This window comes from Amaranthus tricolor, chromosome 5, assembly GCF_026212465.1.
Source record: "Amaranthus tricolor cultivar Red isolate AtriRed21 chromosome 5, ASM2621246v1, whole genome shotgun sequence".
NCBI lineage: Eukaryota > Viridiplantae > Streptophyta > Magnoliopsida > Caryophyllales > Amaranthaceae > Amaranthus > Amaranthus tricolor.
In genome coordinates, this window is record NC_080051.1 from 17,587,301 (window position 1) to 17,613,685 (window position 26,385).

The 26,385-nt window shown below is 30.7% G+C and overlaps 2 protein-coding genes across 3 annotated transcripts; one reads left to right on the plus strand and one right to left on the minus strand.

The window, feature by feature from the left end:
• The first annotated feature begins 2,465 nt into the window (after window positions 1-2,465).
• On the plus strand, window positions 2,466-4,503 carry LOC130814311 (dof zinc finger protein DOF2.4-like). Its single transcript, XM_057680425.1, has 2 exons — window positions 2,466-2,789; window positions 3,018-4,503. The coding sequence occupies exons 1-2, from the start codon at window positions 2,739-2,741 to the stop codon at window positions 4,167-4,169; spliced, it is 1,203 nt and encodes a 400-aa protein (XP_057536408.1). The 5' UTR covers window positions 2,466-2,738; the 3' UTR covers window positions 4,170-4,503.
• A 17,882-nt stretch (window positions 4,504-22,385) lies between these two features.
• On the minus strand, window positions 22,386-25,931 carry LOC130814312 (uncharacterized). Of its 2 annotated transcripts, none has more exons than XM_057680428.1 (3): window positions 25,783-25,931; window positions 22,805-22,991; window positions 22,386-22,685 (listed from the first exon to the last, which is right to left on the minus strand). In XM_057680428.1, exons 2-3 carry the CDS (start codon window positions 22,970-22,972, stop codon window positions 22,611-22,613), a joined length of 243 nt encoding a protein of 80 aa, XP_057536411.1. In that variant the 5' UTR covers window positions 22,973-22,991; window positions 25,783-25,931; the 3' UTR covers window positions 22,386-22,610. The 2 variants fall into 2 exon arrangements, with proteins under 2 accessions (XP_057536411.1, XP_057536410.1); XM_057680427.1 differs by lacking the exon at window positions 25,783-25,931 and adding an exon at window positions 25,566-25,776.
• Between the last annotated feature and the right edge of the window lie 454 nt (window positions 25,932-26,385).

Here is a 26,385-nt window from a genome sequence, read left to right on the forward strand (position 1 = left end):
TGTTAGATTTTTCCACATGGTAGCATCCAGTTTTTGCTCTCACATGTTTAATTCACCATTTTAACGTTTAATTCACCGATTAATTTATCAACGCCTTTAAATATTGTAACAATTAAGTATATATATTAGTGCTTGGAATGCAACTTTTGAACTTATGAAATGCACCTTTTGAGCTTATTAAATACTTTTTTGAATTATTTATTAGTGTTTATAATGCACCTTTTGAACTTTATAACGCCATTAATTTGAACAAAAATAAAATTATTAAAACATTTAAGGGCGTTGATAAATTATTCGGGAAATTAAACGTTAAAATGGTGAATTAAACATTTGAGATCAAAAATTGGATGCTACCACGTGGAAAAATATTACAAAATGATGAATTAAACAAAAATTAACAAGAATTTAACGGAAAATGCTACGGCAGTTCATAAACTAGATGCTACCATATAGAAAAATCTTACACAAAAGGTACCACTGACGTTTTATGAAAACTGGATGCTACCATGTGGATTTCCTATTATGTTATTATATGTACGATTCATGCTTGTCCTTTAATATTCTTCCCTTTTTATGTGGGGGGAAAATTGTTGATTCTTTTAAAGTTCATTCAAAACTTGGCAAGAATTTAAGGGTTATTTTTGTTGTTATTCAACTTCCTCTCTTCATTCTTCAACTTTTCACTTTGCAAAAATATTTGCTTGCTTTAATTTGAAGACCCTTAGCTTGTTAATTTGCTTTAAATTTATAAAAGCTAAATTGTGTCCTCAGTATTGTGGGGTACTTTGTGGTCACAAAATGCAAGGTATACTTTGCAGCATAAAAACATATTCCTACTCAGTAATCTGCATTCTGTATTAAAATACTCTCAATAACTTCATTGTTATCCAAGAACCATGGTATATTTACATAGTTGATTTATCTTATAAAAAAAAATAAAAGGAACAAAAGGCCAAACCCACATTATTTTTTTTCCAATAGTATTTTTTAAGATCTTATCTAATTAATATTAAGTTTATTGTAAGCAAATTTGTTTCACTTATCGTTGAAATTTAAAAAAGCGATTAGAGAAAGTAATCTCACTCGTCTTCTTTATATTTACGCGAGAGAGTAAATATTTTTTTTATAGTATTTAATCACAGTCCTCTCTAGAACTTATAAATTTCGAGAATTTTTATCAATAAAAAGCATCAATAGTATCACTTGAAGGTCAGATCCAACCAATACACATGCTATATTAGTAATAGTTATTGCAAGTACAATTAGGAAAAGAAAAAGTGGTAATAATATTAAATTTAATTATTAGATTAAACCATATATAGTTAAAAATTGATAAGGTGCTTTTTCATTACGTGAGATGATCCCACCAATAATAGTCCAATAGAGAACACATCAAGACACTCATCATCATCATAATCTCTCAAATTCTCTCTCTTGATTGAAACTTTCTCTCTCTTCATTGCATGCATGAGGGGGCAAAGTAAGCAGCCCCTCTTTGCCCACCATCCCTTTTCTTTAAGCTCATACCAGACACAAGTAGCAGCACTAGCTACTACTACAACAATATACACGCACACACTCTTGTGTTGACAGTTCAAAGCATCGCTAATAAACTTCATGGTTAAGGAAGTTAATTAGAAAAAGAAAAACTTAAATATGGATATATTATACTCTTTTCCGTTCGTTAAAGAAGTTCACATTTGTCATTTAGGAGTGTTTTATTTGTTGTGCCTATAAAGAATCTTTCTATTTATATATTTCAAATTTTAGACATAAATAAAATTGTTCATACTCATTTTAATATTTTAATAATTTTTATGGTCCCTCGTATCTTCTTTTAAATTTATTTTAACATTTTTATGCTCCTTATGGTCTCCACATGATCACCACAAACTTTATAAAATTATTTTTTAATTAGTTGCTATATTTCTCCAATAACTTTCTTTTAATATTTTTTAATGTTTATGGTCTCAATTTTTCTTCTACCAAATTTATTATTCAATAAAATAATACTCCCTCCTATTCAGACGAATAGTCCTGTTTAGTTTTTCACACTTGTCGCGACAGCAATTTAACCCTCAATATCTTTAATTGTTCTTAATTAAAAATTATAAAAATTGATATTAATAATCCTTGTATTATGCCTAATGACACAAGATCTCACAAGACTATGTTTTAACTTATAGATTAAGAATAAAATACAAAGAGTAATAAAGTGCATTGTAACCAAAAATAAATGGAACTACTAGTTTAAATAGGAGGGAGTATATTCACTATCTAAATAATTGTATATTTTTCTTAATTTATCGGGAACATTTCTTATGCGAACTTCATTAGAAAAAATAATAGAGTATTATAGAAAATAATAAATAAAAAAAAAACCTAAAATTATTTATAATAAAACAAAAAGAGAGAGAATAAAAAGCGCAAAACACTCCCTCAAAAAAACCCTTCTCTAGTTAGAAAATTAGCTTTATTTCTATTCTACTCTCTTTGCGTTTCTCATATATCCTCTTCTGCTCTCCCTTTCTATCTTTGCTTTCATTTTCTTTCACAATATCCTCTCATCTTAATACCATTAATTCACTTTGATTCTCCACCATATCCACAAAGAACCCACCTTCTCCTTCCTTCCATCAACCTTTTATAAAAGAAAGAACCTAAAAAATAAAGATAGAAATTAAAGAAAGAAACAATTAAAAGCTATCAAAAATATACCCTAAAATAAAAAAGAGACTATGGTTTTCTCTTCAGTTCCCCTCTATTTAGATCCTCCCAATTGGAACCAGGTATTGTTTTTTTTCCTTCTTTCTAAATAATGTTAGCTTCAAACTCAAGTTCTAAAGAGCTTAATTATTATTCCCTATTCCCTATTCTTAATTCTTCTCATATATTACTTTCATTTTTGAATATACTACTATAACTTTACCAATTTAAAGTTGGGTTCTTTTTTTCTTGTTATTCCTACCCTTATTTATTTGTGTTAATATATACTTGTAAATTTTCATGTATTGCAGCATACTAATCAGCAAATTATCCAAGGAAATGGAAATCATGATCAAAATCAACACCGTATTCAACCACCACCAATACAACAACCACCTCAATCTCAGATGGGTATTGGCGGTGGTCCTGGTGGAGGACAGGGTGGGCCAGCTATCCGCCCTAACTCGATGGCAGAGCGAGCCCGTCAACTGAAGATTCCTCCACCTGAGGTCCCACAAAAGTGTCCAAGGTGTCACTCCACAAACACCAAGTTTTGCTACTATAATAACTATAGCTTGTCACAGCCACGTCACTTTTGCAAGACTTGTAGAAGGTATTGGACCAAAGGTGGGAACCTTAGGAATGTTCCTGTCGGTGGTGGTTGTAGGAGGAATAAAAGGTCTTCAAGTAAATCGTCTAGCGTTGGTGGTGGTGGTGGCTCTCCGTCGTCTTCTAAGTCCTCTCTTTCCTCTCAAAACATACTTGGAGGGGAAAGAATACCTCTACACATGGATTTAGTTAGTACAAGCGGTCTCGGTCCCACAATCCCCGGACTTCCTTCATCTAGGGGTGGGACCGGGATGCCATCCTTTATGGCATCCCTACAAAACATAGCTCAATTAGGGATGGGAAATTTAGGTCTAACCTTTGGTGGGGCCCTAAACACCCTTCCTCATCATTCTCTTGAAGGGTTAGGAGGCCTAAACGGATCAGGTTCTGATGGTAGCGGTTTAACTGAAAACCGCCATCATCATAACCTAGATCAGTTTCATCACCTAAACCCCAATAATTCAACTAACACACAAGTACAATTCCCAAATTTCTTGGAGGGGTTTGAAATCCCAGGCTCTTCAGAAATGTTTAACACATCTTACCAAAATGATCAAATTGGAGACAATAATAATGATGATGAAAATCAACAACAATCAAATGATGATATTCCAAAGAGTTGTTCATCCCAATTTGCACCAATTAAAATGGAGAGTGATAGACAAGAAGGGTTCAATCTACACAAGCAATTCATCAACAACATTTCATCATCTGATAATAACAACAATCAAGTTACAGGTAATAACCAGTTTTGGGGTGTTAATAACACTACTAATATTAATACTTCTGCTGCTACTACCATGTGGACTGATCTCTCAGGCCTAAATTCTTCTTCAAGTAACCATCTTTTATGAAAAAAAAAGTCTATATTTTTACTGGGTATTTAGGTAATTTGTTGATGATCTGACTACAAAAATTGGGCATCTTGATCATGTAGAAGCTAGCAGGTTTGGGTTGAGATGCTTAATTATATTGTTGTGTCTCCCTAGCTGATCAAGAGTGGCATGATGATGAGATTATACTTCTAGAAGTTAGTGATCCATATACTCTAATCAAGCTCTTTTAATGTTCTTACTTATTCCTTTTATCTTTGTATTTTGATTGTGAAGTGTTGTGTAAGAGTTTTGAATCAAGACTTTAATTATTAAAAAAAATCTTTAATTACTTTTTAGTCTAATTATCAATCAAGTTGTTTATTCCTCATTTTCTCTAAACTAACTTGTTCTTCATCTAGTACTCATTGTTGCTAATCTTATTACCGTACCACTGTAATAATTTGATAAAATATTAATTTATAAATTCTCTCTTATTCTGATCATATCAAATGTTTTATTTGGTTTTGTACACTTGCTGATGCACTATTTTAATCTTAAATATCTCTACATTTATATTGAAACAAATTAAATAAGATTGTCATTTCACTATATTTTAACTTATAGATTGAGAATAACTTACAAACTAAAGTAATAGTTGAATAGTGTAAAAAAACAAATGAGACATTTTATTAGAATCGGAGGAATTAAGTATTAAGTTTGAGATTGTTAACACGTTATTAATAAATTAATATTTATATTTAGAATGAATTAAAATATACTATATTTAGAAGTCATTTGCTATTTTTGAAATATTTGTTTTGCTATTTAAAAATTATTTAAATAATTAATAAGAAAAATCAGTGGCTGGAACCTCATAATATATAAATCAACGATTAAGATTACTTTATTGTATTGGTCGGCTTTGAAGTTATAAATAAATATTTACTCTCACAACAAAAATCTTTAATTTTTTTAAATTGTATATTTATAAATAATTAGTGTAGAAACTCATACAATAGAGATATAGTTATTAGAATGAAGTTATAAATAAATTTAAGTTTCAAAGTATAATTGAACTATATATTATAATTATCAGAATTAAATAATTTAATAAATTGTAATAATTCATGTAACCTGATTATATCAACGTATTTGTTGCATGATAATATAAATAATTATTAATTATCATATATCTTATTTTATTTATATGAAACAATAACTAAATAAATCTAAATAAGCAATAAAGTTGTACTTAATAATAAAAACTAATGTGGAATATCAATTTATAGGTTTTGAAAAACCTTTTTGTATACAACATTTTCAGTGCGATGACATATTTAATCATCCTCGTCACAAATTAGTATTTGCCTGCAAATCAATTTTGATAGTGATTCTAGAAACTGAAAACCAAAATTTTCTATGGCTGATGCAGGCTTAGGTAGTAAAAATCCAACACAAATTAGTGATTGTCCTTGATTTTTATTTACTTATCATCAATTGAAAATTCTTTACAAATAATTACTTAAATATTTTTTTTTTGTTTAGTTTCTTAAAAAAATTTTATTGTAGTGTGTAATATTTTTTTGTGGAAATACTTTAAAACACTCATGTACAACTATAATTGTTTAAACTAATAATTAAGAATGACTTTGTATTTTTAGGCCAACATGGTATTAATATGATTATTGGAAATGTTGGTGAAATAAGTATTTCTTTTATTTATCACATGATGCTAATCAAATAATACATTATTATAAAATTTGTAATAAACAGAAGCATAACAATATATGATAAATCTCTTAAAAATGGATTACATAACTCATTCGTAATAAAAATCAAGAAATGTGTTAGCAAATAAATTAATTATCAGTTACCCTTTAAATATCACGGTTTTGGAAGAACTTTAAGCAAGAAAGATCCTATGATATAATATCTAGTATTTTATTTATATCATGCGTACTGAAAAAGAGTATTTCGTAGTATGTCATTGAATAAAAGTGATGTCTTAGGTATAAAAATATTATGTGCCATTAACCAGCTAATATTATTAACCCATTAACATACGACATTAATTTATTTACCTTAATTAGTGACCTATTTTAAACCGAAACTTATTGCTTAATGTAGTCGAATTTCAAAATTTCAAACAAAAATGTCTCATTATGACTTTTTAAAATAATTTCAGTCCTAAATTGATGTTGGAACTTGGAATCTTGAATTAGTGACTTTTATTAATATTTATTAAATGTATCAAAAACTAAATTGGATAAATTTACTCAATATAACTCCTATAATGAATTTACCTGATTTAGATACATATATACAATGGAATTTGGCTTTATACTTCTTTTTCTAATTGATTAAAATAATCTATTTACAATTAAGATAAATTTAGTTATGCAATAGTTTAAAATCAAAATTTTAAATAATTTAGCTCCATCTAAATAAAAATAATTAGACATTTACTATTATTGATTAAATATTATTTCTTAGGCACATAATGACATGATGATCAAAATTTCAGCCATGTAATCAAGAATGAGGCAACAACAACATAATATGCGACACTCTCTAAGGCCCGTCATTTGGATCATTTTGCAACATACTTCCTCCGATTTTAATAGTTGCTACAGTTCTGTAGCAATTACTATTCATCAATTGATCTTATTTGATATATATTTTTTTATGTATAATGTAAAACATAGTCAAGTGTGATCTTGTTTGATTCGTCTTAATGCATATTTTCATAATATTAACTTTTTAGAAATGTTTATCATATGAAATTAAAATTATTAAAAATTCAAATCGTACATTGAATAACGTGAAAAACAGAAGTGTAACAACTATTAAAAACCAGAGAAAGTATATAATTATTTAGTATATGGTATGATACGTATATAATATTATCTTATTTTCATTTGATCAATTGTCATATTTGTAGTTGAAATTAGAATACATTAGCATTTTGATCATTTTAGAACATATTAAAATTATGTAAGCAAAGACAATTTGCAAACAAATTAAAAGATAAGGTGGTGGTTAAGGTGAAAGATGATAGATAATAGAACAGTGTATTGGATGACTAAATTACTGTATTAGCTTTAAAGCAGCATAAGTGTAACATGGCGCTAATTGTAAAATATGGAAAGAATTTCCTCACGTTTGCTTTTATATGCTTATCTCGCCGCCCGATAAATCAGATTGCTACACATTGTTCAAGGAGATTTTTCACTGAGATGGAGTAATAACTAACAAAAACACAGTTTTATTAACAAATTCATACTAACATAGAGACTAGAGTACTTCTCTATCCTCCTTAGATTGTTATATTTGACAGCTTTTGCTTTTTCTTTAAAAAAATTGTCCATAAAATTACTCCCTCAACTCCGGTTAGAGTTGAAGCAAAGAGAAATTGTGAGAGTTGTTAAAAAAAAGTTGATATAATTGATAATAAATGAAAATAGAGAATAAATTATATGGATAAAGTTAAAAATAAATTAACTCAGCCATAAAACAATTTCCTTCAGACCATGGGATGCTCCACCAAACTTCTTGCCCTGACACACCACAACAAAATGGGATTGTTGAACGCAAAAATCGGACCTTACTTGAAATCACACGAGCTCTTTTGATAAAGTCTCATGCTCTAGCTTTTTTTTGGCCTGAAGCAATTGCTACAACTACTTATCTCACCAATCGTCTTCCTTTAAAACCCTTACAATACAAAATTCCCCTCGAAACCTTGGGATCTTTTGTCTCTCTTCCCTCTTCTCATTCTTTACCACCTCATATCTTTGGGTGTGTTGTTTATGTTCATCTTTCAAAATAAATTAGAACCAAAATTGATTCTCTACATAATCGAATATATACCACTATGGATTGTGACTTCTTTGAACAATCTTACTACTATACCCAACCTGGTCCTCAGGGGATACAGTTAGTGATGACCTGAGCTGGCGAATATACCCAGTTATAATTAATTCGGACCCAAAAGAATAGGTGGCGAGGTTGTTTTGAAGTCATAGTATCTCCTCTTCAGTTCACTCCAGTCCCTTCTAACGAGTATCCAATTGAATAGGAGGTAACACCTGAACCCTTAATTGATAAATCTAATGATGATGTGCCTAGAGCTGATATCCCCAACAGATATGAGTTACCCCCGAGAAGCACAAGAGGTGTTCCTCCTTAGAGATATGATCTAGAGTTTGAGTCTCAGCGATCTCGGTATCCTACTAACCGAGGAAATGATGGAAATTTATCTCAGACAGCAGTAGCCTTCAGCACCTCCTTGTATTCCAATGTTCTTCCAAAAACCACTGAAAAGGCTCTTCGGAATCTAAAATGGAAAAAGGCAATGGAGGAAGAAATATCAATAGCTGCAAACAAAGATTTTTCACTACACCAGTTCGATGTGAAAAATGTTTTTCTACATGGAAAGATAAAGGAAGAGGTGTATATGAAAGCTCCCCCGTGTTTTTCTAGTGACTTTACTCCAGGAGAAGGGTGTAAACTGAACAAAGCTTTGTATGGTCTAAAAAAATCTCCAAGGGTATGGTTTGGGAGATTCACTATAGCTATGACAAAGTTTGGTTATAAACAAAGCAACTTTGACCATACTTTATTCCTTAAGAAACAGAATGATCGTATCACATGCCTAATAATCTAAATGGATGAATGATCATTACCGGGGATGATGAAGAGGAAATATGTGTCCTCAAGGAGCAGTTGTCTCGAGAATTTGAAATGAAAGACTTAGGACGACTGAAGTACTTTCTTGGCATTGAAGTACTGAGATCAAGAGGAGATATCTTCATTAGCCAGTGAAAGTATATTCTTTACTTGCTAGCTGAAACAGGTATGCTTGATTATAAACCTGCAAAGACACCTATTATAGCCAATCATGGCCTTTAGATGAGTTGATTTATGCATCAACCACAAATACAACATACAACTACAGTCATAAGGATCTTAAGGTACCTAAAGGATACAAGTAGCAGAGGCATTCTATTCAGAAAAAATGATTACTTAGACCTTCTGGCCTATACTGATACAAACTGGGCAGGTGATCGAGATGATAGGAGATCTACTTCTGGGTACTTTACATTTGTTGGGGGGAAACCTTGTCACATGGAGAAGTAAGAAACCAAAAGTTGTTGCCTTGTCAAGTGCAGAAGTAGAGTTTTGTGGTATTCCAAAAGGGATAACTGAAGTCATATGGCTAAAAAAGCTCCTAAGTGAACTACTCTTTTCGCAGAAGAAGGCTTGCAAATTATTTTGTGATAATAAAACAACAATTAGTATCTCTGGGAACCCAGTTCAACATGATCGCACCAAACATGTGGAGATTAATAGACATTTCATAAAAGAGAAACTTGATAAGAAGATTATAAGCCTTCCTTTTGTGAGATCAAAGGATCAACTAGCTGATATTCTTACAAAGGCAGTGACCTCCGAAGCTTTTGAACAAACATTGTGCAAGTTAGGTATTAGTGACCCGAAGACCTAACTTGAGGGGGAGTGTAGGAAAGTATATTTCTAGAATATTTAAAATATTTTTTTTTATTGTAATTCATTATATGTTATTTCCCCATTATATAGTTTCCTAGAATAGTTCATATTTCATGTATAAATAGGAGTCTAGGTTGTACATAATTATTAATACAAAATTAGTATTCACCGGTCAACATCTTTATTTCCGCATTATTATTATCTTCACTTAGCTCACACTATTTTAGTGTACACTAACTTAAAAATAACAAATATTTTCAAATGATTCTATTTGATTGTATTCATCAAACTGAAAAATATATTATTTTTATACATTTTAAGGGTAGTATACAGTAAAATAATATAAATAAAATCCATACAAAACATTCTCAAATTTAAAAAATATGAGGATTGGAGTTTGACGAGAGAAGCTAAATATTTTAATGGAAAGTTCTAGTATTTAGGAATTTATTTTCTTCATTAATTTCTTCGAATTTAATAAAGTTATTTATTTATATAACATAAAGTAATTTTTATTATGGGCCATAAAAGTTCTAAGGAAACCAAAAGGTTGAGAAAATTCTTTTAGATAGTAGAGTTTTTTTTCTCCTAACTAATTTTAATCATATCCATACAATTTTAATACTTTTACTATTTTTAAATATTTATACAATTGTGTACTACAATAATATCATAGGGACTGAGGGAGCTGTAGGTATATATAGCTGGTGGATAAAGCTAGCTAGCTGCTGGAAATATAGAAAAAAAAAAAAAAAAAAAAAACTGGTAGAAGTGTATACTACTTCGTTCTTTTTGAGTTGCATCAAAGAGGAATTGGTGTATTTTTAAGAAAGTGGTAATAAATGAGGAGAGAAAATGAATTGTGTGGATGAAATTAAAAGAGAGTTAAAATGAATGGATGAGATTAAAAGAAAATGGTAGACCATTGTCAAAAAATAAAAATGATACAAATTAAGTGGGACAAATTAAAATAAAAAATAATGCAAATTTAATGGGACGAAGGGAGTAATTTGGTTATAATAAGAATGGGGAATTTTATGTGAAGTAACTAGTTTGGTTGTTTGTTTGTTGATGAGCGTAAGAGTTGAGGAAGAAGTTAGAAGATGATAAAATGGAAAACGCCAAAATACCGCTAAATACCATGCAACAAAAATTCCTTCTTTCTCTTTTTTCTTTGGTCTTTACTGTATAGTCTAGTACAAATTAGTGTTGACGTACTATCCAGTCATGTCTCCAATGACCAGATGTGTCGGTTGCTACATTTTATATTTATTTGTTTCAAATTATTTATATTATATTACTATTTAATATAAAAAAATAACTATATAAACATCAATTTTATCTCCACTTTTTTCCAATCTCATGTCTAATTAATGTTTATATTTATCTCTTTACTGTTACTCTGGTCTTTTTAATATAAAGATACTCCCTTTTTAATTTGCGAAAAAACCCTAATCTAGCAATTAAAATAGAACTTGTTTTCATTGAAGAGGTCTAAGGGGTAGAAAATTAAACTAATCAATAAGTCTGATCTTGTTAAATTAATGATACTTATTGTATGTTTCATTTTGGATTATTAGAGCAAGACTTTTAAAGGTTTAAGTCATAAAAGGTTTAAACTAATCTAGCAATATTTGGCGCTGAGTCAGTGCAAGATCTGTTCAAAATAAATCGAGTGACGTCGAGTCAGTGGCATAAATAATGTAGATCATGTCGAGTTTTGTTGCAACTTTGAGATATATAAAACGAGGGTGAAGTTGATATTGGTCCATGCTTGTCTTCGCTTCATAGCAAGAACGATTGATTGAGAAAGAGTCTGAACACTAAAAAAAAGGTTTAGTTGTGATATTTCAATCTAAAATTATGACACTTTCTAAAAGTGTCAATAAATATTTTGTTGACATTTGATAAATGTCATAATATTGATAATTAAATGTCATAATTGACACTATTATTTGTAGTGGAAGTATACATGGTAGGAAACTAGGTGTGTAATAATTTCAAATAAGAAGAACATTATCAAATGGAAAATACGTGATGAATAAAAGAGAATAAAAAGAATATCAATTTAATTCTATATGTGGGTTCAATTTAGTTATTTTTTAAGTTGTACAACAGACTGACAAAAAGAAAAAAGATAAATGAGATTCGATTTCAAAACCTTATATGAGAAAGACGATACTTACTCCAACAGAAATAAAATTTGATTCTCAAATTAATTTAATTAAATTTAAGAACATCAAACATGAGTATTAGATGGACGGAGCAAATAGAAACATCCCAACATAAAATAATTTTTGCGTCAAGGAAAGTGAGACGTGTAGAGAATTGTTACATTGTAAAAAAATATACGATGATTAGTAAAAAAAAATGGCAATGACTTGACATGAAGAATCCTATAAAAATGATCGTCAAAAGAGGACAAATACTTCATTATTAAGTTATCTCTTGCTATATTTGCTGGGACCTTCTAAGCTTCAATTTTGGTCATTACATATTATTCCTGCTCCATTTTTAAATAATCTCTTTCGAATGCTCTAATTATTGCAATGTTTCCCACATTTTGACTCAATCCTTTTCAAACTTTGGGAAAGTTTGTAGGGGTAAATCATAAAAGTTTATGCTTCCTAAATAAATATATATATTATATGGAGTATTTCCTTTCATTTTCTTATAGAAGTAGGGTACTATTAAAAAGTTGATAATTACACAATAATTAAAAAAATTAAAAAAATTAAAATGGGTGAGTATTATGTCTATTATTAATATTAAATGGTCTAAAAAGGGAGAGAAGAGGAATCTTGAATATTGCTTTTCTTATTGCTTTAACGAAGACCAAGACATTAGAAATACTACACTACCATCTCTCCCTTTCACCCCATTTCTCTCTTCATCTCTCTTATATCACTTAAAAAAGTATTATTTCAAAAAATGGGATGCTAATGCTATAAATAGAGAGGAATTAGAATGGTTACAAAAAAGGTCTCTCACAATGAGAAAAATATAATGAAGTATCGTTGTTGATGAGTATTTTTAGTTGCTTAGTAAGCTTGGACGAATACCTCGAATCTAAAAAAATTTACAATTCTTATTTGTGAAAATTTAAATACAGATTTGTTGTGCGGTAAATACAAAAATTGACTGCCAAATTAGGTCATAATGCTTGTAAATTAACGATTGTTAATTGTAAACATCTATATATAATTGCAATAATTAAATCATGTTGTGCAATATACACATGCACAGAATTTAAGTGGACTTTAAGTCATCACAAATTAATTAATATTTCAAATAAATACTCTCAATTTTCTTGTGGGTTTTTTTAATGATTATAAATCTCATAAATATATGAACTTTTTTGTATTTATTCCTTATTTATTAATGCTTTGCTAATGTGTTTATTTGACTAATTTTATATTTGTTGGTTTTGAGTTAAATAAAATTGTAGGTGTTTAATATTTTCTCTTTTATTTTTGATAAAATACAGTTGTCCTATAAACTTATATATGGTCCTTTTAGAATGGTAATATTTCAATATAAAAGTTTTAATTGTACGGTGCTAAGAGGATCTTAAATTGTGCAATCATGTTTTTTAAAGCATATTCTGTCTTATCCTTGTTAATATGATATATGTTCATTTACTAAATAAACTTTTACTTTGTTATAAAGATAGTCTTTTAATTTTTAGATTTCTTGGAAAAATCTTATTAGATTTTATATTATGCATTGATGTGTAAATCCGTCATTATAGATATAGAATTTTCTTAATCCATGTTTTGTACTTTCTTCATTTTGTTGTAGTTATATCTAATAGTGATATTTTTTATCATAAAATTGCAATATATAATGAAACGAAAGAGACATATGGTTAGAAAGAGACATATAGTTAGGGCTCATATCTAATGTATCTCATCATACAACATATTAAAGAATTTGAAAACTCCAAATGGAGGCTTTATAAAGCTTGTCACATAAAGCATTTTGACATGTGAAAATCTTATTGTATGGCATATAAAAACGATTTGATTACATTAATTATAAATTTAACTTTTAAATTTAGGTTTGCAAAAAGATATTATTACAACAAATATTACGTATACGTAATTAAAATATTTTTACAAACTTTAATAGCAAACCATGATTTAGTGACAAGTATTTTACAATCAATGATTTAATTTTAAATATAAAGTACTTTTATATCAATATTCCATATCTTTTCTTATAAACTATTTTATCCAATCATACAGTATATATATATATATATATATATATATATATATATATATGTATATATATATATATATATGTATATATATATATGTATATATATATATATATATATATATATATATATATATATATATATATATATATATATATATATATATGGAAAATTTTAAATGATGACTTTAGAAAGCTATGTCAAATAGATCATTCTTACATGTTACTTAAATATTTTTGTGTGATACTTAAAAAGATTTTATTACAATAGTAATTAGGATTTTAACTAGAAAAATAAGTCTATACAAATATTTTATTATAACAAAAAATCATAAAAATTAATTTTTTTAAATTTTTTTTTAAATAACAATGCAAAATTTGGCGACAATTAAATTTACAAGCAATAATTTGGTTGTAAAACATGAACTATTCAATATATTAATGAAAAACTTTTATGATATAAATTTTTTCTCCAATTTAAAGAATTTAATCATCATAGATATTAATTTTGTTGAAAAATAAGAAATAACATGGTCAAAGAGTTTTGCCACGTGTTATAATTTTATTGGGAATGAGTGGATTACGAGATTGCGTGGACAATATTTTTGCAAACATGTCAATTTCCGCTTTGAAAAAGTTTTTAAATCAGTAGTATTACAAAAAAAAAAAATTAAATTTTGGTAGAGTATATAAATAGTTGGTAATTATTTATTTAGTCATGCAATTGTTATGTTGTTATAAGCAATTCATATCAATTTTTATATTATCATTAAATAATAATTGATGATTTAATCTATGAAATTTTTTGTTTATATGTATATCTATACTAATAAATTCATGCGTTGCATGTATTTTTATACTAAGTACTATAATATATATATTGACAAAGGCAATGTTGCAAGCAAACCCTTTTCACAGGCATTGAACAAGGTGAGTATAAAAGATTCTACAACTCAACTTGAGCGGGAGTATAGTAAATAATTACGATATTAAGATATTTTTAAAAATAGAAACAAACAATTAGGAGAATATTAGCCTAGAACACAGTAATGTAAACATCGTAGCTTCTTCACTATATAATTCAGCCTTGTACCTCAGATTAATTATTTAAAAAATAAGAGAAAAGTAAACCCTATTTCTCTAGAAAACCCTGTTTCACAATAGTTTTCAGAATAATTATCTGCCGCGTGTAATACATACATGGACAATAAAATGGTCTTAAATGAAAGATGGTAATTACGGTCCATTTGGTAATCGTTACTAACTGGTGAATTGGTAATGAAAAGGTAGTGTAATTTTAATTGGATTATCTATTGACAAATTAATGGTCATTCTTATTCTCCTTCAACAATCTCATTTTCTTCACAAAACTCATTCCAATGCTTTACCATTAGAAAGTGTCGTATTTGGTGACAATGGAAAATTGTGAACAAAAAAAGTTTTTATGGACAAACGTTCATTAACATGGGAAATACATGATATGTATCATGAAAATTTACATTACAAAACATTTTCATTCTCACCATTTGATACCAATTACCAAACGAGTAGTTAATATTTACGACATTAAGGCTTATCTCCCTCTAAAGAAATGGGATTCACTTATACATGGCAAACGGCCGATAAGAGACCGTCTCTTTGAGAGACGTCTAATATGCCCAGCCCATTAAATCTTAGTGTCCACAAATTGTATCATCAATCCTACTTAAATTATTCTCAATGTCTACTTATAATATACTTAATGGCCACCGAAAAAATACTTAAAATGCCTACTTACAAAGTCCTTAATGTTTACAGAGAAATTTAGTCTGTTAGCCTACTTACCATATCCTTAATGCCTACTTACAATATCTTTAATGCCTACTTAAAATATATTTAATGTCCATCGAGTAAGTACTTAAGTACTTATAATACTCTAAATGCGTACTTATCATATTCTTAATACCTACCGAAAAACTTACTCTATATTTTTCATTTTGGACCAGTCCAATTAGAAATAGTCTCTCAAATAGATCGTCTTTTACAAGAATTTGTGCATGGCAAAATAGGGCTCATGGTACTAGAGTTTCTTATCAAAAATTGATCATGCTCATGAAGAATGTCTGGCTGAAATTGAAAATTATAAAAAAATGGCCTCAAAGACCTACATAGAGAAGAATTCAGAGGGATTAACTACAGAGTGTATAGTATTGAAGCTAAGTTGCAAAGAGTCCAAACTGTACTGGTCGCTAACCTTCTTAACTATTCTTTGTAACAAAAAAAAAAAAAAAAAAAAAAAAAAGGTTATGTTGCTACAAGCTAAATGGTATAAGATTGAAGAAGAGAGGCACTAAGACAGAAGTTAAAGAGTGTAATGACTAAATTGTGGTGTTTAAAATTCTAAGTACTTTCACAGTGTACTTCAAGCAACAACATCACAAAACAGAATTGACAAAATTATCAATAATTAGTGTGAAATTTTGGTGAAACTTGAGGATCAGAAATGGAGATTACTTTCTTTTATAATTCTATCTTCGGATCTGTTAAACCTGAACTAGTAGGTTCCGATGTTCCCATTGTTAGAGCTAGATATAGATCACAACTTTCACGATAGCTACTATATCGTCTAATGGCCAAAGGGGGCTCCAAGGCACCTAGCTCACTAGCTGGGATGGTTTAAATGCTCTCTTTTGAAGATAACATGAGATATAATAGGTCGAGTACTGCTATTACACTTGTCCCAAAACTATAAAATGCTTATCATATCTCTCGGTTTAGACCTATCTCTTGTTGTACTATCTTGTAAAAGAATATCTCCAATGTTCTTACTGAGAGACTCAAAAAGGTTAAGGTGGTCTCAATCATGGTGGAAAGTGTGTTACTAGCCTGAGAGCTAGTTATGGATCGGATATGGTAGAGCTCATATGAGTGCTAGATGTATGATCAAAATGGACTCGACGAAAGCGTATGATTCTATAAAATGGCATTTCTTGAAACAGGATATCAAAGCAAATTCATTGAATGGATTATGGAGTGTGTAACTTATGTTTCATACTCCATATTTATCAATGGTTCCTGGAACCAAATTTTGAAAACTGTGTACTGATGTTTATTAACATACATTGGAGGATATACTAAAATTCCTTAACATGCCAAGGGGAGATCTACTTTTAAGTACTTGAAGGTTCCTTTGAGCTGCAGGAAACTCAACTATCTCCAATGCAAACCTATGCAAAATAGTATCATGCAAAGAATCAATCACTGACAAGGGAAGTTGAGCCAAAGCAAGCACCTAGTAATAGAATTGAATTCCTTTTATTTTTGAGCTTTCTTGAATTCTTTCTCATTGCATAGGAAGAGTGAATTCTTTCTTGTATTGATCATTTTATGACAACAAATACAATCTTTCAATGACTTTAATTTTCTTCTCTTACAAACTCTCTCTAGTCTCTACTTCCCCCCAACAATTGGTATCAAGATTTATAAGTTTTAGCCATGAGTTTCGCATATATCCTTAAAAAAAACCCCAAACACACAACTTCAACAAGAATATAATTCTCATTTTGAAGCAGATCATCAACGACTAGAGTGTTTTGAAGATCTTTCAAAATGTCGTGATGAAAACCATTTTGCAAGTTCATCCAAAGAACTTGGGATACCTTACAGAAAGAGTTTCAAGGAAGTGGAAAGATCAAGACCATCAGACTTCAAAACTTGAGAATAGGTTTTAAGAATCTGAGTATGGAGTCTTGAAAGAACAACAATGATTACTACACAAGAGTCTGGGATGTAATCAATCAAATGAAGATGTACGCAGATGAAAAAAAGATGTTGTCAACAAAATTAACCTTAAGGATAGTGCAACAGGTGTGATAGAATACATATAGGACGTATCAAGTCTGTAATATTAGAGGTGGTAGCCGACTAGGCATGTTCTTGCTTTTAAAAAGTGTGTCTGAGGCGCACCTAAGCGTGAGGCGCACACAGACCACCAGAAAAACACCTTAGAGACTCGAGGAGCATCACAGTACAAGAGGCGAGGGAGAGGCACACGCCTCCTGCACCTTTTGTATGTTGCCTTTTGTTTTTGCTTTATATTTTTACTTTCAACCGCTAAAATACTTATCTTTCTGGATTTTCTAAAAAAGAAATAACAATTTATTTGAAATTTAAAAGAGAAAAAAGCCCCTTTATTTGGAAAATAATTTTATCAACTTATGCCCTTTGGATCCTTCAAAAGAATATGAACAACTCAAAACTATATTATCTTATGACTTTATGGGCTAAAGTAAACTTTATCCAACTTGTATGTTGTAATAATATGAAATTCATGTTGTTTTAGATATGTTTTAAAATTGACATAGGAGTCGTTTACCAAAACACCTCGCATACAAAATGCATGTGCCCTTCGTCTTACATCTTACGCCTTGGGAAAAAGACCTTATGTATCTCAGTGTACCTCGTATCTCTTATAACTAAGGGCATGACGAAGGCTCAGGTAGAAAGAGTACATACAAGAACAAAGATGAGTATGGAAGGAGCATTTTAGACTAGTCACAAAAACGACAAGAAGAAGGAAATAATAAAAGCTTCTAAATCCATTTATGCTAAAGAAGGAAATTCAACCGAAAAGAAAGGTAAGTTTTCTCCTTGTGGAATTCGTAAAAGAACTAATCATCAAAAGAATGATTGCAGATGGAAAGGCAAGCCTTAGTGTAATTATTGCAAGTGGTTTGACCATGTGGAGAAAGATTACAAGAGGAAGCAGAATCAAGCACAGGCAAAAGCACAAGTTTCAGATTAAGTAGATCACTTGTTCACTGTGCATGAAGATGGCCAAGAATGTACTAATGAGTGGTTGTCAGATGGCCAAGAATCTACTAATGAGTGGTTAATTGACAACCACTTGGCCAAAGATTTATCCGATTTTACTCAACTTGATACTTCAGTCCAAACTCCTATTAGATTGAGAAATGAAGTAGATCGTTAAATCAAGTGGCAAAAGCACAATTGTAATTGAGATTCACAAAGAAGTAAAATACATCATGGAAATATTGTATGTACAAGATTTGATCGGTGTACTCTAATTGATGAGAAATGGGTACATCATTCATTTTGAAGGCCATTATTTTAGATCCTTCTCACACAAAAAAATAGATAATACTCTTATAAAAAATAGAAGTTTTATGTTGAATTGGTCTTACTCATAACATCATGCTCACAGAGCCAAGGGAGATGAGATAAATTAGTTATGTTATTGAAGATTGAATCATAAGAATTCTAAAGCACTTCAACTTTCACAATAGCAAATGGTGAAAGAACTTGGCAAGATGCATAAACTTCCATTTCTAAAAGAGAAAGCTTTGAGAGTCGGCAAACCATCGATGCTTGTGGTCCATTGAGAACTCTCTCACTTATTGAAGTATGTATTTCATGTTATTCATCGATAACTATTCAAGATTTACTTTGACCAATTTCATAAAAGAAAGATAAAAAGTCTTTAGCATCTTCTACAAATGGAAAACATTTGTGGAGAATCAAAAATAATAGAGCTACAAAGTATAACTCCACAAAATTCAAGAAGTTTTATGAAGATAAAAGGTGTTAAACGCATACACTGCAACAAAATGGAGTTTTTGAATGGAAAAGTCATACAGTGATGATGGAAAAATCAAAGCTCCTAGAAAAAGGACTTCGAAGCACTTGTGAGCAGAAACTATTTTTTACTTCAATGTATTTAAAGAATTGAAAGCAATAAATAAAAAGGAAATTCCACATGGTAGCATTGAACTTTTATAAAACGCCAGTGGTAGCACTTTTGTAAAATTTTTCCACATGGTAGCATCTAGTTTATGCCTTATCTAACCGCCGTAGCATTTTCTGTTCCACCATTTGCACATTTTCACCCTTATTATGTTTAGGTTGTTGTCTTTATTTTGCTCTAAATCATTTTTATACTCTTAAATGTTTAATTCACTATTTTGACGTTTAATTCATCAACGCTCTCAATAATGTAACAATTTTGTTTTCATTCAAATTGTTGGCATTTTTGATAAAAAGTGTCTTAAGTACTATTACATAAGTCATAATGTTCACTTAATGTACTTAACTAGGATTATAAAGCTCAAAAGGTACATTTTAAGCAGTAAAACATACATTTTAAGAATATGTACTTAACTAAGATAAATTATAAAGACAACAATTTGAATTAAAAAAATTGTTACAACATTTGAGATCTTTGATGAATTAAATGGTGAATTAAACGTCAAAATAGTAAATTAAACATTTGAGAGTAAGAAAATAGTTTAGGGGAAATTATAAAGACAACAACCAACACTTAATAAGGATAGAAACGTCAAAATGGTGAATTAAAAGGAAATTGGCTAGAATTTAACGAAAAATACTACGACAATTAGATAAAGCATAAACTGAATGCTACCATGTGGAAAAAATTTACAAAAGTAATATCACTGGCGTTTCATGAAAGTTCGATGCTATCATGTGGAATTTCTCTAAATAAAATGAGCATTTGAAGCGTGATCAAGTCACAAACCCTTAGTTAGGCATTTCAGAATATTTGGCAATCTTTATTATTATCTTATTCCAGATAAGAAGAGAAGCAAGTTAGATGACAAGGAAAAGAAAGAAATCTCGTTTTCAATCAAAAGATTATAGAATTTTTAGCCTTGAAAACGAGGAAATTGTAATAAGTTGAGATGTTCCTGTTGATGATAGATGATTGTTGAATTGAGACACAAAATCAGAAAAAAAAAAAATAGATAAATAAAATTATAAAAAAAAAAAAGAAAAAAGAACAATATTGTTATTCCTCCTATAAATAGGCCAGTTCTGCATCTTCAGTAATTAAAACTAAGTCTCCTAGTACTCTAATCAGAATACTAGAACCAAAATTAGAAAATAAGAATGTTACAGATCCTAGAGGAAAGAAGCAATCGTAAAATTATATGCTAGATTTTTAGAAGTGAATGAGATTGAAGATTATAAGTCATGCTACATAGGAATCATTCAACCGGCAAAATATCATGAAGCAATTCAGTATCAAGAATGGAACTTTGCAATAGAAAAATAGATTCGAATGATCGAGAAGAATGAGACCTGAGAACTTATGGAGAAGCCACCTCATAAGCAAGCCATTACAGACTCGGAGTTAAGTGGATTTACAAGATCAAGACTTAAACTTGATGGATTTATTTCGAAGTATAAAGCAAAAACTTGTAGTCAAAGGCAATTTTGAGTAGTTCGACATTGATTACAATAAGACATTTGCACTTGTCTCCAGGCATGACACTATTCGAGCAGTCTTGGCTCTAATCGCCTCAAAGGGATGGACTGTACATCAAATTGATGTAAAATCCACATTCCTTAACAGGTACCTAAAAGAAGAGATCTATGTTCAACAGTCGCAAAGATTTGAAGTAAACACGCATGAAGACAAAGTATTAAAGTTAAAGTCATATATGGTCTCAAGCAACCCCTAATGGTTTGTGAACAGTCTCGATAAGCATACTCCATATGTGAAGGCTCATGCAAATGGAGATATTCTAATTCTTTCCTTGTATGTGGATGACATAATCATCACATGCAACAACTAAGAATTGATTTCAGTATTCAAGAAGAAATGATGCTAAGAATTTGAGAAGACAGATGACAGATTTTGGACATCTAATTTATTTTTCGAAATTGAAGTTGACATCAAAGTTCAAAGGGAATGTTCATTTGCCAAAAGAAATATGCAAATGGTCTATTGAACAAGTTTATGATAGAAAATTCCAATCCTATCACAAGGCCAGATATTATGTTTGCTCCTTGTATGTATTTTATACACACAAAATCGTGGCATCCCAATCCTAGGACATGAACTTTCTAGCAAAATGATGGCATCGAAGCATACTAACTTCTCGCAAAATGGCGGCATTCAAGGACATTTGCTTTCCTCCTGATTCAATACGGTGGCAATGTTCTTATGATCGAGATCCTACATGAAACTAACTATGGGCATAGGATCAAATTATAGGTCATATGATACTACAAATAAACTCAAGTATGCAAAAAATTTTTGTCTATAATCATAATTATTCATTTTAAAAGTTTAAATCTGCAATATAAAATTTCTTCAACTTCATTTCTAAAAAATGAACTTCAAATTCACTGAAATAACTGTAAGTTTTAAATTGTAATTATGAAATCTTTTCTTCTTTTATGTTTGAAGGTATCTATTTGAAAGAAATTAGTAAAAATAGTATATTAAAAAATTTAAACAAAAACTTCATGATGCTTTTATTCGAAGGTAGACTAGATAATAATCCCTCCAAAGACAGAAAAAGTTTCTTCCTATAATAAGAATCGAACTCTTGTCACAAATTAAGATGAAAGAAAAAATCGCTCAACCATCAAGCTAACTCATGATTCTCAATAATTCATGATTTTCTCGTGAATTTTTCAGGTGATTGATTATTCAAGATCACTAGATAATCGATGAGAAGAGCATGTTATCAAATATTACCATACAAGACATACCAAGAATAGTAAACTCAGTAAGGGAAGTTACTTAAGTCTTTACTTATCAGGCTTGTAAACTGCCAAACTGAAAGAGTAACACTCCAAATGATGAAAAAATCTTACTGCAAAAAAGCTTACACAGTATAAATACATACTTGTAAATCTTCGATGATGTATGAGACGAACCGCAAAACTAGTGTCTAGATTATCAGGAAGTACACGGAAAACTGATCCACACTGTGTCAAACTATACTACTTTTTCCCCTTAGAAAGGCGCTGCAGATGATAATTGATGCTTCCCCAAGGCTTTTTTTTATTCATAGTTGGCTGTAATATGATGTCGCAAACAAAGGCCATGCATTAGAAATGACATTAATCAGCAACACAAAACAAGGACAAAAACACATATATTGCATTAATCTAAAAGACGAGGGCTTTCAAGTGACCTGAGCCTTCATGCATGTGCTCAACATTTGCTTTTGACGAACGCATTTTTCATTGTCGTTATTGCAGCGAGCCAGGCAAGTAAGTAGTGTTACCATTTCCTTCGTGCAGGGTGCTGTCATGGAGCCAAATCTCTTTGTATTGATGCGTAATCCAACTTTCCTCCCCATTTTTCCTCTTTAGTTTGAACTGCAAGAAACATAACATAATGTGTAAAACTAGAAACTCGGTTGTAAATCAGATCAACATATGGCAGTTCGATGTTATATTGAAGGATAAATCAGCATAATAGGAAGCACTTAATTTAACAACAACAATCCATTACTCTAATGTCATTGAGAGGGGGTTTGAGCATATAAGATATCAATATTACCTTTTTAAATCAAACAGGTTGTTTTCAATTGACTATTGATAGCAATTATCATCAAAAACTCATGTTTAAAAAAATCATTTTATCACATTTTATTACAAGTTATAACCCAAAATCAAGAAAGCAGTTAAATAAAAGTGGCAAAAAGATACAAGCTTCAAAGAGAATTCATTCTTGAAGACGATGCACCGAACCACCAAGACAAACAAACAAGGCAATTCAATTGTTTCATGTTAAATTTACGACTGAAGGCAAGCTTTTAGCTTACCATTATTCAACTCAAATGCCCAGCTTATTAAGCATTAATCAACATATTACTGACATGATTGCTACATTTTGAATAGTTTGGAGCACTTACTTTTCTCTTTTATACACATTGTTCACACGAGACTTTAACAACGAAAGAAAAGGGGAAAAGGGGAGGAAAGGCAACAGGCGGTAAGAAAAAAGGTTACATTCATAATTCAGACTGATTAACATTTTCCTTCCAAATCTCCCTAGATTTGGAAAGATTTTTTGTTGAGTATATTTTTAGTAAAAGAAATTATCATTTTACCAACAACCCAAAAATAATCAAACAAGAGGAAAACACCAAGAAGGCACCAGTCCTTAAAAATTAGCCCCCCCAGAAGAATAACATACAGTCTATCAATCCTCACCTCACCCCCACACTGTTTTCCTTGAGGTGAAGTGGATTTTAGCCCAATTTCTCCGACTTTGCTTGATTGTGAAAAAGTAGTGATGATCACTTTTCCCTCGCAAATGAATAAATTACTAACTCTCGGAATCCAATACACATGTGAACCAGCCAAAGCACACAGTCCTTAGCAATCAAGGGCTTGATGCCGCTGGAAGAACAAGCAAACTGAATCCACTTCAAGAGCTTATCCCTGCAGCACATACTAAAGACTCTATTGAAGAACAAGTTCTTTAAAGATTCATCAGATAGGGCAGCTGGCATCCTTGATCATACCCCACTGAAGCAGCCTCAATCTAGTTTTCAGTTTGTCTTAAATTCCCATCCAAAAAATAAATATATGCTTTATCATAGAAACTCTGAATCAGAAATCCTTCTCCCAGCTGACTTATCTCTGCACACTACTGATCATCAGGTAAACCTCTTCTCCAGGATAGTACCTTTGCCCATGATCTGCTGAAACCCTTTAGCCTTCAAACATTCCAGCATTTAAGATCAGTCTAAAGCTCCAGCTAGCTGACTAAAGTAAAGCAATATCCCACCATTTCCCATCCTTATGTACCTCGCCATCCTTTTGGTGGAACATTATTCTTATGAAAATCACTTCATTTTCCTCCCCCTCTTACTTCACTCTTCAAACAAAAGATTTTGAACCCCCAATCTTTATTTTTTCTTCTTTTCCTTCCATTTCTCTCAATTCAAATATAGAAATATTGCCAAAGAAGACGAGCACACACTTCTGTGTGATTACATTCAGGAGAAGCAAATATATTATGTAGTTCAACACCACTACCGTCTAGTAAAACCAGGTATACACCACCACCGTCAACATCGTATCTGAGGGAAAAAGATGTTCTCCCCCAATCCACATATGTCAAAAACCGTTTTAATAAATTCACCATGTGTAGCCTCAAGAACAACACACAGTGTTGAGCTATATTATTCCTCGGCTCAGAAGTAAACTCCAAATTAGACCAAGCAAATAGACAATTCTTCCCATTGTAATGAACCAAACATCCCATACTCATAATGAACAAAAATAAAATAACATTGGTGAACCCCCAAAACCTGAGTGCCTGAGCAATAGCTCCCGATGCTACGGTGAAGTACTCGGGCATGAGAAGAGGTATGTTAAGGAGGCACCAATGATTTAAGGAATCAAGACAGCATGATTTTGTCAATATTTATCAAATTCAAAAGTCATCAATAGTTCAAATACGCTATGTAATCTAGGATTCGCTGAAATAATCGATTCACATTCACAAATTTACTACTCACTTTTTGCTACATAATCTTGAATTCAGAAAATAACCAGCATACTCTCGCACATCAGCAGTTACTTTATTGATAATGAAGTACGTATCAAATTCACAAATTTAAAACAATCAATCATATCACTAATTAAATAATCAAGGTTGTAACGTAACGACATAAAAATCTCGTATTCCATTCAATACCATTATTCGCAAGCATATTGTTAAAGCAAATAACTTATGGTTAGAGCACCTAACCTATGGAATATGAGACAAGAGGGCAAAAACAACACGCCAAAATCTCGGCCAAAATCAGTGCTCATCGACAAAGAATTAAAATTGGGGATATTAATCCCAATGGTTTCATGTCAATCCAAATCTAATCCAAATTGGACTCAATATCTAAGGAAAACAATCCCACCCCTTGTCACAACCATAGTTACCTGAAACGCCAAACGTAGCACCGAACGGAATTTCGGAACGTTTGTACCAGAACGGTATGAAAACTAGGACCAGATCGCGTGCGGCAACCTTCCGATTGGTAACTTCAGAAGCCCTCCCAAATTGGTGTTGAGAAGAAGAAAAGATGCAGTCTAATGAACTAGAACCCTAACAAAAGAGCAGAAGAATATACAAGATAGGAGGTCGAAGAAAACTTACCGTCGTCAATGGGTACTGGAGTACTTTTAAGTCTTGAAGGTTCGCTTGAGGTTTTTACAAATGCCTCGTTCTTTATTCTATTTTCTTATTCTTAATTACGACTAATTTTTACAATTGGGTCAAAATTATGAAAAATAAGTAAATTTTAGAGGCATTTATTGACAGTTTAGGCAAGTGGTAATCTAATAGATCGAACTTATCTTTAAAAAATCTAAATTTCAAAAGTTTGTCCAAGCTTATTTTATTTATACTTAAGTGTATAACTATTTTTAAGGATTTTATTTTTTAAATTACAACTTACAATAAGAAACAGCTTATCTTATATTTGATTATCTTACTATGAGATGTGACACGGCCCAAACACAGTTGGATCGGTCCGTGTCGTCAATTTCACATTTTTCTCGGCATTTTCGACATAAGAAGCATCATAAAGGTTTTAGAATGGTCTAGCGGCTTCTAGACTATTCTAGGGTGTTCTAGAGGCATCTAGAACACTCATGAAGGATCTAGAATGTGCTAGAGGCATCTAGTACATTTATAAAGGTACTAGAGTATGCTAGAAAGTACTAGCATATCTAGCATACTCAAGAAGGGTTAGTAGGT